At 52.4% G+C, this 15,636-nt stretch overlaps 1 protein-coding gene across 30 annotated transcripts in view; it reads right to left on the bottom strand.

Moving 5' to 3' along the window:
* The window catches only part of LRRFIP1 (LRR binding FLII interacting protein 1), a 160,985-nt gene extending 148,990 nt beyond the window's left edge, over window positions 1–11,995 (bottom strand). For 14 of the 30 annotated variants that reach the window (XM_065917036.1, XM_065917049.1, XM_065917047.1 and 11 more), the window contains exon 1: window positions 11,835–11,993. In XM_065917036.1, the coding sequence (XP_065773108.1) occupies window positions 11,835–11,930 (96 nt within the window). In that variant the 5' untranslated portion in view covers window positions 11,931–11,993. Of the gene's footprint in view, window positions 1–11,834 lie in introns of all 30 variants that reach the window. The other 16 variants (XM_065917080.1, XM_065917099.1, XM_065917113.1 and 13 more) reach the window with 5 other exon arrangements.
* Between the last annotated feature and the right edge of the window lie 3,641 nt (window positions 11,996–15,636).

Raw genomic sequence — 15,636 nt, 5'->3', positions numbered from 1 at the left:
GGCTTTTCCTCTGAGTTCACTGAACCAAAGCCAAGGGCTGTTTGTTTCCCCCCAACACATAGGAGATCATCTCCTGTATTTTTCTCACATTTTTCCTACAGACCACTTTCTTTCTATCTTGATCCCGGTCTCTCTTTCCAGCCCTCATCTTATGAGGGAGAGTGGCTCAGTGGTAAAGAATCCACCTGCCAGTCACCCCTGTCTCTGCATCAGTGACGCCTGGGGCACATCCCCAAGGCCAGTAATACTGCTGCCCCTAGGTAGAGAGGAACACAGCCAGCAGGAGGGAGAAAATGACCACTATCCAGTTAGCGCCCACCAGGCACCCAGGTACCCATCAGAACCAGCATATATTTCCTGTCTCCAGCAGATGCTCTCCATTTCCTGGCATGGCTCATTACCACGTGCATGCTCAGTCACCCAATCATGTCCAACTCTTTTTGACCCCATGGACTGTAGCCCGCCAGGTTCTTCTGTCCATGGGGATTCTCCAGGCAAGAATACTGGAGTGGGTTGCCATGTCCTCCTCCAGGGGATCTTCCCGATCCAGGGATCGAACCCGAGTCTCCTGCCTCCTGCACTGGTAGGTGGGTCCCTCACCACTGGGACACCAGAGAAGCTCCACTCATCACTACGACCACACGGAAAACGCTATTCCCCTGTCACAGACAACGGGAAGGAGACTCGGACACACTAACTTGCCTATGGACACACGACTTCAAAAGGCTGACTGTGCTTCTTCCACTGCCCGGCGCGTGCTCCCTGGGCTGGACTCACTTCCGGCCTGCGGGACGCCGGCCTGTCCACCTGTCACTCCTCTCCTGATGAGAATCAACAGCTTCTGCAATAGAGAGCACACCTCCAGGACAGCAAATCTCAACAAAGAATAAATCACTGCTCAAGGGCTGTGCTGTCCAATACGGCAGCCACGAACCAGGGGTGTCTCTTTATATTTAAAGGAATCAAAATGAAGTATGAATTAAAATGCAGTTCCTTAGCTGTACTAGCTGCATTTCAAGTGCTCGACAGCAATGCAGCACAGACACGGAGCATCTCCATCATCACAGAAAGTCCTGCTGGCCAGCTCTGCTCTGACGGCTTTAAAACTACATCAGGGGTGACTTCAAGCTGTATTTTAGGGCATCCAGGGTGGGGTCATGTTAGTTGTTCAATCAACACAGAAATTCCATCTCTCCCAGTGTCAGCTTGGAAAACTCCACATCTTCTCATGTGCCTGAAATGGTTGGAGAGCATCACTGACTCAATGGATATGAATTTCAACAAACTCTGGGAGATAGTGAAGGACAGGGGAACCTGGCATGCTGACGTCCATGGGGACACAAAGAGTCGGACATGACTTAGTGACTGCACAACAAGTTCAGTCAGTTCAGTCGCTCAGTCGTGTCCGACTCTTTGTGACCCCATGGACAGCAGCACGCCAGGCCTCCCTGTCCATCACCAACTCCCAGAGCTTGCTCAAACTCATGTCCATCAAGTCGGTCATGCCATCCGGTCATCTCATCCTCTGTCATCCCCTTCTCCTCCAGCCCTCAGTCTTTCCCAGCATCAGGGTCTTTTCCAAAGAGTTGGCTCTTTGTATAAGGGTGGTCAAAGTATTGGAGTTTCAGCTTTCAGCATCAGTCCTTCCAATGAATATTCAGAACTGATTTTCTTTAGGATTGACTGGTTTGGTCTCCTTGCAGTCCAAGGGACTCTCAAGAGTCTTCTCCAACATCACAGTGCTGGATGAAACACAAGCTGGAATCAAGATTGCCAGGAGAAATACCAATAAACTCAGATGCGCAGATGACACCGCCCTTATGGCAGAAAGCGAAGAACTAAAGAGCCTCTTGATGAAAGTGAAAGAGGAGAGTGAAAAAGTTGGCTCAAAACTCAACTTTCAGAAAACTAAGATCACGGCATCTGGTCCCATCACTTCATGGCAAATAGATGGGGAAACAATGGAAACAGTGAGAGACTTTAATTTGGGGGTTCCAAAATCACAGCAGGTGGTGACTGCAGCCATGAAATTAAGACACTTGCTCCTTGGAAGAAAAGCTATGACCAGCCTAGACAGCATATTAAAAAGCACAACAAGAGACATCACAAAAGAAGATAGGAAATAAAAAGTCATCAAGGGTAAGGGTGGAAAAATGGATAAACTTATGTGAGGGTGGTTAAAATCCTAATAAACAACTTTAGATCTCCTAGTTTCTGTTTGCTGAAATACTATTGTGACCACTGCGGGATTCTTCACTCACTCCCCCGAGCCAAGGAGTGGGTGGAAACATCGCAACTTAATCTGCCAGCGGAGGCACTGGACGGCTCTGGCTCTTGCACTCTTGCTGATCCAGGGGTTCACCCACTGCCAAGACCATATCACATTCTGCCTACCTAACCCCTCCAGGTATTTTCTATTTGTTTTATGGAAAGTATCTCTCAGATCTTAGAGAATTTTCCGAACCAACAAATGAATTCTTCTTGATGCCTGCAGCTATGAAAATCTTATTTGTTAAAAAAACGTTCTCTGTTTGCTCACCTAATTTGACATTCATTCCACTCTGAGGAAAGCACGTTGTCATGGCTAGTTCTCTAGTTTGGGCTGTATGGACATTACCCCTTCCTTGGTATAAGCCCCAGATTATTTTTCAACTTTCTTCTCAATCTCTTCTACCCACTTCATCAAAAACAAAACTCCACCTCTAGGTACCAGATTAGAGAGGCTTGGTTTGTTCGCGCTAAGCAGCATTTGCTCTGAACACTGGCCCTGTGGTCAAGGCGCTGGCCTTGACTGTGTGCGGTGCTCTGAGGAGCTACTTACCGTCTGATGCCAACACCTCCGCCACCCCACCACACCCCAGGAGGTGTCCTGGCCGAATCTCGGTGTTCACCTCCTATGTGCTCAGCTGTGTGGGGCTCTGCGATCTCCCAGACTGTTGCCCACCAGCCTCCTCTGCAGCTCTCCCCCTCTGGATTCTCCAGGCAAGAAGACTGGAGCGGGCTGCCACTTCCTTCTCCCGTGGCTTCTGCTTTGGCAGCTGGGTTCTTTCCCACTGGTGCCACCTGGGAAGCCCTCTGAGCCTTCCCTCAAGCTGCCTCACAGCTTTCTAGTGCCCCATCCTCACACAGGAATGGATCCAGGGTCACCACACCTCTGGGAGGGGCTCCAAGGCTAAAGACACAGGCCGAAGAACACAAAGGACAGAAAGGAACAGACCACCACACAGGGGACAAAAGCGATGTTTAGGAAAAACCAGAGAACCAAAACAAATACTCCTCAGAATGACAGAAAAAGGTACTGCATTAGTGACTCAAAGAGGATGCTATTAAAAGGAACTACAGAACCAAAACAAACAAAAAACTCTTAGAAATAAAACATAGAACAAATAAGTTTAGCAGAAGGAGTGGAAGATAAAGCTGAGTAGTCAGCCATAAAGTATCACCAAAATACAAAAAGCTAGAAAATGAGAGGAAAAAGGAAGTTACTTCTAACAACAGGAGTTTCTTTAAAAGAACAGAGCAAACGGTGGGAAGGGGAAATTTTTTAGAAAATATCCCAGAATTTTAGGATGCACATTTCCAGATTGAATGAATGTAAAAATAAAATCCAGAATACTGAGAATCAAGAGAGGATCCTGAAAACTTGTAGAGTGTAAAAATAGATGTTACACAAGATACTGAGAATATATAAGGCATCAAAATGATCAAAGCAATCCTGAAAGCTAGAATAAAATGTGAAAAAGATGTCTTTGAAATTTTGGTAGAAAATAATTATACTTTTTTGATATTTATTATTTTATTTTATTAAATAGGTAATACAGGGCTTCCCTGGTGGCTCAGTGGTAAAGAGTTTGCCTGCTAATACAGGCGACATGAGTTCGATCCCTGATCCGGGAAGATTCCACACGCTGGGGAGCAACTAAGCCCATGAGCCACGACTACTGAAGCCACGTGCCTAGAGGCCCAGCTCCGCACCAAGAGAAGCCGCTACAATCAGAAGTCTGCACGCTGCAACTAGCAAGTAGCCCCCGCTTGCCACAACTACAGAAAAGGCCATGCAGCAAGGAAGACCCAGCACAGCCAGAAAGAAAGAAATAAAATAATATAAAAAATATTACAGTCACAGGGTTCAAATATCAAAAGAGTATAAAAAGTTACACTTAACCAATCTACATTTCCACTGACATCTCCACATTGCTCTTACTGTACGTACTTTCTGCCAGATCTTTACGCAAATGCAGGCAGATCACAGGATTCCTCACCTGAGAGACGGCATGTTGTCTTCATCTTCTGCACATTGCTGCTTCTCAGTTAACAACACACACTGGAAATAATTTCAAAGTATACATAGAGATCTCTGCCATTCTTCGGAAAAAAATTATTCTAACCTAAAACTCTATACTCAGCCGAACTATCAAGTGTTGAGGGTACAATAAAGACATTTTCAGACATGCAAGCCTTAGAAAAGGCGTTCTCTCTCAGAAAGCTACTGAAGGGTGTATTCCAACAAAATGAGTTAGTAACTCAAGAAAGAAGACAGTACAGAATGCAGTGTACATGGATCCAACAACAATAACAAAGAAGCGGCAAACGGAATTCTCAGAATGGTGGCAAAAGGAGGGTCAGCTGAAACAAACCCTGAGAGCACTCACAGCAGGCTGGACAGAGGTCTCGGGGGGAGATTTCCAGAAGGGAACAAAACGGAATTGATAGATTCATTTAACCTCATAGAAAATAATATTGCAAAGGTTTCTGTTCAAAACTTTGTGATAAATTAGCCATGAGAGATACATAAAGAGATGAGCGATTGGGGAAAAAAGGAAATAATTAACTCCAAAAAAGCAGAAAGTTGGGTAAGAAAAACATTATCGTATACTTGTTGGCGGAGAAGGCAATGGCACCCCACTCCAGTACTCTTGCCTGGAAAATCCCACGGACGGAGGAGCCTGGTAGGCTGCAGTCCATGGGGTCGCTAAAAGTCGGGCAGGACTGAGTGACTTCACTTTCACTTTTCACTTTTATGCATTGGAGAAGGAAATGGCAACCCACTCCTGTGTTCTTGCCTGGAGAATCCCAGGGATGGGGGAGCCTGGTGGGCCGCCGTCTATGGGGTCGCACAGAGTCAGACACGACTGAAGCGACTTAGCAGCAGCAGCAGCGTACTTGTTGGCTCCGTAGTTAACACCATCACACTACATCATTGCCAGTAGTGTTTACTGAGCATGTGTTGGTCATCCTTCTGAGGCCTTTTCATGAAATACTTCATTTACCCCCATAAAACCCAGGAAGAAGCATACTCTTAAAATGTTCCCATCTTACAGATGAGGGAACAGAGACACAAAGTCACAAAGTGGTTAAGGAACTTGCCTGAGGTCATGGAGTAAGTGGAAGGATCGGGAACTGAACCCAGGAGAAAAGAAAGCTGACTCGGGCCCCCACACTCTTAACCAGTCTATTCTGCTAGCGATCATTTATGGATCTATAAGCACAATGTCACTATGATGTGAAGAAGAGGGGAGAGAAACCGAGGGAGTGAACCTGAGCTAGACCCACAGATCCAAGTCCTCCTCCTCCCATCAGGAGGCCAGCACATGGTGCCTACAGTAGAAAAATCAGTGAATAGTGCATATGCAAATTATTTACAAATGGGAAGTCCATTACCAGATCATTTAGGGACTTATAAGGCCATTAACCAGTCAATCCTAAAGGAATTGAATATTCATTGGAAGGACTGTTGCTGAAGCTGAAGCTCCAATGCTTTGGCCACCAGATGAGAAGAGCTGACTCATTGGAAAAGACCCTGACGCTGGGAAAGATTGAGGGCAGGAGGAGAAGGGGGTGGCAGAGGATGAGATGGTTAGATGGCATCAGTGACTCAATAGACATGAATTTGAGCAAACTCTGGGAGATGGTGGAGGATAGAAGAGCCTGGGTGCTACCATCCATGGGGTTGTTGAATGAACAACAACAAAGGCCATTAAGAGCTTGGCTTTTACTGAGGGATATGAAAAGCCATTATGACACAATCTGACATGTTTTAAAAGGACCACCCATTGGATGCATGAGACAAGTGCTCGGACCTGGTGCCCTGGGAAGACTCAGAGGGATTGGGTAGAGAGGGAGGTGGGGGGGGGGGATCGGGATGGGGAATACATGTAAACCCATGACTAATTCATGTCAATGTAAGACAAAAACCACTACAATATTGTAAAGTAATTAGCCTCCAACTAATAAAAATAAACGAAAAAAAAAAAAAAGAAAAGCAAAAAATAAATAAATAAATAAAAGGACCACCCAGCGTTGTGTGGAGAATGGCCTGAGAATATGGGACCAGGGTGAAAAGTTACTTTAATGACATAAAATTAATTTTTAAAGATGAAAGAATTAAAAAAAAAGAGAGAGAAGGTGGTGAAACAGGGAGAGAAGAATATGAGGTTCTCTCATGAAATGTTAAGCCTGATGGTTCAGAGGTCAGTTGAGGACGACAGTCCCTGAGATGGGAAGCAAGTCAGCTTAACTCCAGGGCACCGCCTGGAATAGGGCCTTGCGTGGAGCCAAGACACTGATTCAGGAAACAGCCTGGATGATGGCCTGGCACCTCTGAGTTACTAGATGACCTCAGACAAGTCGCCGAGTATCTCGGAGAGGCTTCTCCATGTCCAACAGAGATGCTCTACACTCTTCCGATGGGATGGCTTCCACTTACAGGGCAGAAGCTTCTGGGGGTCCCTGACACACCTCAGACCTTGTCCCTCCTGAACCCTGACAAGGCCCACAGGTGACAGGCTCAGTTAGAACCCAGGTCCCTCTATGGAGCAGACGCTTCAGGTCCTCCACACACGTTCTCAGCCCCAACTACTAAACCTGTGAGTCATCACAGAGTCGCCCAGAAAAGGGACAGTGAGACAGCCGGCCCTCTGACAGAAATAGCCGAGGGGTGGGGCCCACAGATCATGGGAGCCCAACAGGACTGCCCACCCCTCAGCCAGAACCGTCTTGTCGGGAATCAGCCCCAGGTCACAGGCAGGGTGCAGGCCATTCCCCTGACAGCTCAGACCATGACGCACATCCACTCGGAAGGCTCGTCTTGTCATATTTCTAATGCCTGCTACTGAGGCACCAAGATGTGTGTGTGAGTCTCAGGATGAGCCAGGGAGGGGCCCGGGGTCACCCCACGTGGTTCTGTTAGAACTGGGGGTGGGGGTGGGGGGTGTCTGGAGGCCCCTTACCTCTTCCCACCCTGGAAGGAGGGGCTCTGACACCACCCCAGTCCCAAACCGCTGGCCACACTGGATAGATTTCACCCTCCGGTCCAGAGGGTCTGCATCCACCGGCCAGCCTCAGAAAAGCAAACTTGTTGGGAAGAAACGAGTGAAGGTGATGGTTCAAGCAGAGGGAAACCAGCTGCAAGAAGCCCGTGTTGATGCTGCCCCCGTGTGATCTCACCCTAGGACACCAGCAGCCTGCGTCAAGCCGTCGGGGCTCACCTCTGACTCCAGAGGAGCCAGACCTGCCTGCCAAGAGCCGGAAGACGGGGAAGCGGGGGTCCGACGGAACCAGACCTCCGGGCCACTCTGCACAGAGGCTGGGGCACCCCATGCCCAGGCTGGGCCCTCAGATGGCCTCAAGGCTGGAGTGGAAAAGCAGTCAGGGCAGGACAGGGTGCTCTCTAATAGCCCCAGAGATTTACCGGGAGTTGTGAGAGCAAGACCCTTGCACTCCTGGGAAGGATGAGGGGTGGGAGGACAGCAAGTGACCAGGGGCTTTAGGACTGAACATCTTGTATCTCTGGGACCACCCAGAGCGAGGCATGGAGGCTGTCCTAAGCTGGGTGCCCAGAAGCAGAGTCCAGGGCCGGGGTTTGGAGGTGACTGCTCCGTCCAGGATTGCAGAAGGAAATGGCAACCCACTCCAGTGTTCTTGCCTGGAGAATCCCAGGGACGGGGGAGCCTGGTGGGCTGCCATCTATGGGGTCCTCCCTTGGGGGCCCTGGAGTGTGACCTGCACCCCCCTCGTTGGTTCCTTCAGGAGGCAAGTGGGTGGCGTGGGGCTTCCGGCGTCCTCACTCCCCTGGGTCAGTTGCTGCCCCTGGGGTGCGAGGTCTTAACCCCCCTCCCCTGAAGGGTGACCCTCATGGGGCCATGGGCGCTCCTCTAGTGAAGGGGAGGGGTCATAAACCCAGAACAGCTGCACTCACAGGTCAGGGGTCAACTTCCGCCAATAGCGGGGGGATCTGGGAGGCACCCTAGGGGGGTGCCCCGAGGGCAGCGTCCCAGCAAGACCACTTTGGAGGGGAGGCCACAGTCGTGGGGGTCACTGTGCTATGAGAGAGGAAGGGAATCCCACCAGAGTTCACCGGATGCTGAGCTCACCCAAGGGGCGGTCTCCCGCAGCCTGCAGAGCCGACTTCCTTGAGCTGGAGATGCAAACAGCTGGGTGTTTTGAGACAAGACCCTTGCACTCCCGGCGGAGCTCAGGATGAGAGGTTGCTACCTTTGGATGCTACCAGAATCCTGAGCAGAACGCTCAAGGCAGTGGGAGAGAAAACTACATCCACTTTCAGACTCCCCTCCCGGGGATGAGAGACACGCTGCTCCCGCGTCTCAAGGTAGCTTGCTGGACCTTCTTCCTGACAACATCTTGCCTGAATCCCACCTCGGACAGCGAGAAACAAGCCACTCCTGCAAATGCATCTGCAGCGTTTTCAAGTTACAGCTCCATTTACTATCAACTTGCCCGGAGTGAGGCCATAAAGGAACTGCGGAAATATGAAAGCAGAGCTTCCACTGGGTCCCTGCTTCCCGTTCCTGCACAAAGAGAGTCTGAAGCCATCAAGGGGGGTGCAGCCGGCTCTCCACCGTGGCCTCCCCCGGCTCCCCCCTCCATTGCCCCCAGTCCCCGCCTGACTCCAACACTGCTGCCTGGAATTCTCCACTTATCCACAGCCTGCTATCACAGCCTGCACATTCCTGGGGGCCTGACCCAAGCCCGACCCAAGCCTGACCCACCCCCTGCCACTCTTGTAACGCCTCTTGATTTTTTCCTTTGGGCCCTCCGCATGTCCCCAAGAGCTTCGGGGGAGGCCAAGTCCCCCCATTTCCCACTTCCAGGATGGGCCTGATTGATCACCGGGTAACCTCCCCTGCCCCGCCCCTGTGCTGGGGAGTCCACTGTCCTGGTCAGAGTGCTTGGCTCAGGAGCGGTGGGGGAGACTCGCGAGATTTGTCAGGGAAGATGCTTCCAGCTCTCAGGACAGAGCCAACTGCAGAGGTCGCCCAGCAGAGCCGGCTGCAGAGACGCCGTGGAGGCCAGGGGCCACTGCGCTGGGGACGCTGCCCGGAGAATCTGCCCTCCGGCCAGTACATTTCCCCGCGTGGAGGCCAGTCCGGGTCAGGGTGTCTGTCATTTCAAGAATAACTCAAAATGCTGCTTCCTCCAGGGAGCCGCCTCTGATTGCTATTGTTAGTCCCATCGATAAATTGTCACTCTCTCATTTCCAAACCTTCAGGGTCCAATATCCTTTTAATCTCAGATCTCTTCCTGTCTTCTATTACTGTCATGCTCTAAGTCAGACCCCAATTCCTCAAGGGCAGATGCTCTTTAAGTCCATCCCTGAATCCCAGTCTCCCTAGGACATGGCTTCAGAAAGAGTAGTGTGTATCTGCTGAGTCAATGAGCAAATGAGAAAGTTTCATATGAAACTTTAAGATAATTTTGTTGATTTCTGTAAGAACTCCACGGTGAATAGATATTTGCCATTTGAATAGTGATTCTAATATTCACAGTTGGGAGACAGAATTCAGTTTGCAGTAAAATGTATTTGCACCGGCTCCTTCCAACACAACAGATACCTGCCACTCAGCACTCGGAACAGCTACATGGCTGGGTTATTGGGACGATGTGCACTCGAGTAGTCCTTACAACCGGCCAGTGACTCACTTTACATCTGCTGCGCACTTTCTTTAATCCTGACAGCCTCAGGGGAGGTCTCTTTTCCCATTTTAAAGATGAAAAAACAGAGGCCAGGAAGAGGCTGACTAGGATAGCACAGCCTGCTATCACAGACAGCACAGAGGAGCTGTGTGTAGCTCCCAGCCTGGGTCTGACACCCGTGTCTGAATTTGTCACCGCCAACTGCATCCCCAGGTTGAAAGGGGGCCCGTGGGTTCCCAGTTACTCTGCACCTCAAGGCTCCCCCCCAGGAGCATCCCTTGGCCTTTCCTTCCAGTCTGTTTTAATAAAATCCAGCAGATGTGTGGTGGACTTCAGGACCCTCAATCTCCTTCCTCTGTCCGCAACCACTGCTGGAAAGACAAGGCGCATGGATCATGTCACCTCAGGCCTCCCAGAGAACACCTGTTTGGTTTTATGTTTAAACACTTACTTACATGACCGTCTTCACAGGGGTGGGGATTATGTTCAGGCTGCTACATTTAGCAAGCGCCTATATTTAGCCACATGTACTGTAAGTGCCTCGTACCCCTTCTGTTTTTTAGGCAATATAAAAGAGACTTATCAGCACTTACTATGCGCCCAGCTCTGTGTTGAGCGCTGCAGATACAAAATAAGACAGTGCCTGCCTGGTGGTCGCCTTCTACGGGGGACAGACAGGTGAGCGGATGTGGCTGAGGCCACGTGATGCCCACAGCAGGTGTAGGGAGCAAAAGCTAGAGGAACACAAGTGCAGGCAGGGAGACCTCTGCCTGGGCTGATGGGGGAGGTCTCACACAGGACACAAATCTACCATGGGTTTTAAGGGGTAAATAGGAGTTTTCCTGGAAAGCCCAGTTTCTTCCCACATGGAGAAAAACAAACGCCTTTATTCATTCAATATTCAGCAAATACTGAGTAACAGCCACGAGTCCATAAAAGCCAATCATCTAAGAACTGGTACTAGAGTGGACCTCCATAAATAGCTGAGTGAGGCAACCAGACACCACAGTCTACACCGCCTGGAGGTTTTTCCACGTGATGATAATGACATGTAGACAGCCTCTCCATCACACTCCAACACTTGGAAGAGGGTGGATGGGGAGGGGGGCCTGTCTAGAGTGAGCACGCTGGCTAGGCAATCCAGAAGGCGCACAAAGGTGTCCTGTGACATGACAAGCCAAGCTCTGTCCCCTGTGGGCCCGAGGAATCTCGCCCCTTCCCAGGGAACCTGCTGCCACCGGTCTCCCTGGCATCTTTCCCCTGCGGTTTGTTTAGCCCGAAGGTTGAATTCTTGTGGGAGGAAAAAGGCGCTTGTACAAGGCACCCTAGCGGGACTCCTTTAATTTGCACACTTCAAGTTCATCACCGACCGTTATAATAAACTCTGCCCTGGAAACTTTGATGAGAACCTCTCAGTGTGCCTGGGCCCGCTCTCAGCCTGGGTCCAGAAAGGAGATCCAGGGAGACCGCGGTTCGCGCCCCAGCTGCGCCCTGTGTGACAATCGAGACGACAGCGGGTCACACACAGGAGCGGGTTCATTTCGCCAGGGCCATGTGGCCTCCGGGGACTGTCCGCAGGCCTCCGGGGATCGGGCCTACATCTCCCCCACGATGCGGCGCACAACCCAGCCGGGCGCTCGCCCCCCACCAGGCCGGCCCGTGCGTGCGCGGGGGGGCGGCACCCCAGTCCCGCTCGGCGAGGGGGCGGCGGCCAGACGGGGCCGGGGGCCTGGGGGAAGGCTCGGCGTCGCCGGCCGGTCCTCTCGGCGGAGGACCCGCGCCCGGCCCACCGAGGTGCCGGCCCGGCCGGCGCCCCGCCCGCCGCGCCGGCGGACGGACGCCCGACAGCTGCGGTGGAGCCCTGGCGCCCGCGCCCCGCTCCGGCGGGGCCCCGCGCTCACCTCGCGCGCGATCTGGTTCAGCGCGTCGTCCTCCGCCGTCAGCCGCTCCCGGTTGGGGAGCCGCTTGCGCCCCGACCCCTGCGTGCCCATGTCCATCGGCCGCGCCGCCCGCTGCGCCGCGGGACCCTGGCTCCGCCGCCCGCGCCCCTCCGGCCGCCCGGCCCCGCTCCGCCCCGCCCTCCGCCGGCGTCATGGCGTCAGCGGGCGCGGGCCGGGACGCGGGGACGCGGGGACAGGGGCTGGGGACAGGGGCTGGGGACAGGGGCTGGGGACGCCCAGGGAGGGGGATGCGGGGACTGCGGGGACGCCGGGGCGCACCACATGGGGACCCGGGAGCTGGGGCCTGGGTCTGGGGACGCCCGGGGGAGAGGGGCACGGGGACCCGGGCTGCGGGGACTGCAGGGACGCGGGGGACAGGAGCTGGGGACGCCCGGGGAGGGGGACACGGGGACCCAGGCTGCGGGGATGCGCCGGAGGGGGACCCGGGAGCCGGGTGCGCTAGGACTCCAGCGGCCAAGGGTCCCGGTGCTGGGGGCTGGGGGCTCAGGGAAGCCTGGGGACCGTGAAAGTGGAGATGCAGGAGGTTTGGGACGGCTGGGAGTCAGGGGAAGGGCGTGAGGATTCGTGCGGCAAGGGGGCTGGGGGCGCCGGTGGGAACAGGGGCTCGGGGCGTGAGAGCTAGGCGGAGGCGCAGGGACACGGGAACCAGTTCACGGAGACCTCAGGGGCTGGGGGTTCCAGTGGGGGTCGGGGATGGGGGTGCGGGGACGACGGGGGGCAGTGAACAGGGAAATGGCAGGAGGCCCGGGATGGCTCGGGGTCGGTAGCTTGTGGGCGCCGGGGAGGGGGTGATGGGGGCTTGGACGTTGGTGGGGACCCGGAGCAAGCCATGGCAGAGGATTCAGACAAAGGAGGCAGAGCCAGAGATGCCTGGAGCGCCCAGGGTTTTCGTTGGCTGGGAGGTGGGGAACCCTGGAGGGTAGACTTCCCTGGCAATCCTGGGCTGACCTCCCCAGGGCAGGGGCTACCCCTCAAGCCCAGACCTCAGAGAGAATGCTGAAGAACTCGCAGTGGTTGGGTTGCAGAGAGGGGTTTATACTCACGGGTGGGTGCAGGGACCTGGTTCAAATCTGTGCCCCAGGTGAAATGGAGTCTGACCTCACAGATAGGGTAAGGCCCCAGTTCAGTTCAGTCACTCAGTCGTGTCTGACTCTGCGACCCCATGGACTGCAGCACGCCAGGCTTCCCTGTCCATCACCAACTCCCAGAGTTTACTCAGATTCATGTCCATTGAGTTGGTGATGCCATCCAACCATCTCATCCTCTGTCATCCCCTTCTCCTCCTGCCTTCAGTCTTTCCCAGCATCAGTTCAGTTCAGTCCCTCAGTGGTGTCCGACTCTTTGGACCCCATGAACCGCAGCACACCAGGCCTCCCTGTCCATCACCAACTCCCAGAGTCCACCCAAACCCATGTCCATTGAGTCGATGATGCCATCCAACCATCTCATCCTCTGTCATCCCCTTCTCCTCCTGCCCTCAATCTTTCCCAGCACCAGAGTCTTTTCCAATCAGTCAGTTCTTCTCATCAGGTAGCCAAAGTATTGGAGTTTCAGCTTCAACATCAGCACTTCCAATGAACACCCAGGACTGCTTTCCTTTAAGATGGACTGGTTGGATCTCCTTGCAGTCCAAGGAACTCTCAAGAGTCTTCTCCAACACCACAGTTCAAAAGCATCAATTCTTCTGCAGTCAGCTTTCTTTATAGTCCAACTCTCACATCCATACATGACTACTGGAAAAACCATAGCTTTGACTAGATGGACCTTTGTTGGCAAAGTAATGTCTTTGCTTTTTAATACGCTGTCTAGGTTGGTCATAACTTTTCTTCCAAGGAGCAAGCATCTTTTAATTTCATGGCTGCAGTCACCATCTGCACTGATTTTGGAGCCCAAAAAATAAAGTCTGTCACTGTTTTCACTGTTTCCCATCTATTTGCCATGAAGTGATGGGACCAGATGCCATGATCTTCATTTTCTGAATGTTGAGTTTTAAGCCAACTTTTTTTTTTCACTTTCATTAAGAGGCCCTTTAGTTCTTTTTTGCTTCCTGCCCTAAGGGTGATATCATCTGCATATCTGAGGTTATTGATATTTCTCCCAACTCTCTTGATCCCAGCCTGTGCTTCCTCCAGCTCAGCGTTTCTTATGATGTGCTCTGCATAGAAGTTAAATAAGCAGGGCATTCAGCTCTGACTCTAGTCTACCAGGCTGCAGGATCTGGCCACTACCAACCCCCCATCCCACCACCCCAAGCCTTAGAGCACATTCAGAAAGCCCGTGTTGATGGTGCTTCCTTCTTCAGGTACATGTTTTCTGGGACCTGTGACTTCATTTCTGTGTCCCCAGCTTCTAGGAAAAGGCCTGACAGATCAGTTATTCTCAGGAAGTAGATGTTCAAAAAGGAGTGACTTTACCTGAGCTTTACCTTCCACACTCTAAAGATGGTTTAAAATGAAGTCAGAGGCATGTTTATTTATTGGCGTCCCTAATGGCTCAGATGGTAAAGAATCTGCCTGCAGTGCAGGAGACCCAGGTTCGATTCCTGGGTCAGGAAGATCCCCTGGAGAAGGGAATGGTAACCCACTCCAGTATTCTTGCCTGGAGAATTCCGTGGACAGAGGAACCTGACAGGCTATAGTCCATGGCATTGTAGAGTCACATACCATTGAGCAACTAACACAACTATAGTTTATTTGGTACTTAGCAGGTGGCACAGTAGTAAAGAATCTGTCCTGCCAACGCCGGAGACACAAGCAACTTGGGTTCAGTCTCTGGGTTGAGAAGATCCCCTGGAGGAGGAAATATTAAGCTGTCTGGTATTCTTGTCTGGGAAATCCCATGAACAGAGGAGCCTGGTGGGCTGTAGTCCATGGGGTCACAAAGTGTCGGACACAATTGATGAATTGAGCATGCATATCAACTATCCTATACATCATGTATCAACTATACTTCAACTTTAAAAACAAAATAAAACTGGAGGATCAGGTAAGATTTACAAAGCCATTGCCCTCTCACTTAGGGTAAAGACCTGACTACCTGTCAGTATTGGATTAGGGAAGAAGAAATGCGCTGGTGGAAACGCAGGGTCCAGAAGTTAGTGCTCTATTTGGGGTGTGGAGAGAACGTTAATGCTCCAGGGAAGAAGGGAGGGCAGGCCCACCCTGAAGTCACCTGTGACTCCTGACCCTGCCCCCTGCCCCCTCAGAGGTAAGTGTGGTTAACAGTTTGGTATGTTTCTAACCAGTGATGTGCCCAGGTAAGTCTGTGCTCTTAGGAAGTCACCTGGGAGTCGGCTGGGAGAGGGGACAGAAAGGGGACCCGGCAGCGGCCGAGAAAGATGCTGGAGGTTTATTGCGGGGAGACGACGGTGGGGGAGCGACCCGGGAGGTGCTGTTGCCCAGGACATCTTAGGGGGCTGCCGTGGGGTGGGCCAGCAGGGCGGGGGGCGGCGACCTGGTTCCTTGTGGTATTCCTGGAGCTTGCATTTGCCTGTCACAGCGGAGGGACTGAGTTTCCTGCATCACGTTTTACACCGCTTAGGACCGCAGAGTCCTTAGATGACGCAGTCCTGGATGGAAGAGCATCCCTGGTCTGTCTTCAGTCCTGCTGGAGGCTCACTGCTCCCCCAGCACCTGATGCCTTGTGAAGACTCTGTCTTTGCTCAGGCTGGTGCCCATGGCTCCCCTCACTCACTCACCCACACCTGCTGCCCCCCAGAGTGCCAGAGGCTGGGGCAGACCCA

This window comes from Muntiacus reevesi, chromosome 1 (genome assembly GCF_963930625.1).
Source record: "Muntiacus reevesi chromosome 1, mMunRee1.1, whole genome shotgun sequence".
In the NCBI taxonomy this organism is placed as follows: Eukaryota; Metazoa; Chordata; class Mammalia; order Artiodactyla; family Cervidae; genus Muntiacus; species Muntiacus reevesi.
The sequence above is the reverse complement of the archived record's forward strand: the minus strand, read 5'-3'. Positions and strand labels throughout refer to the sequence as shown.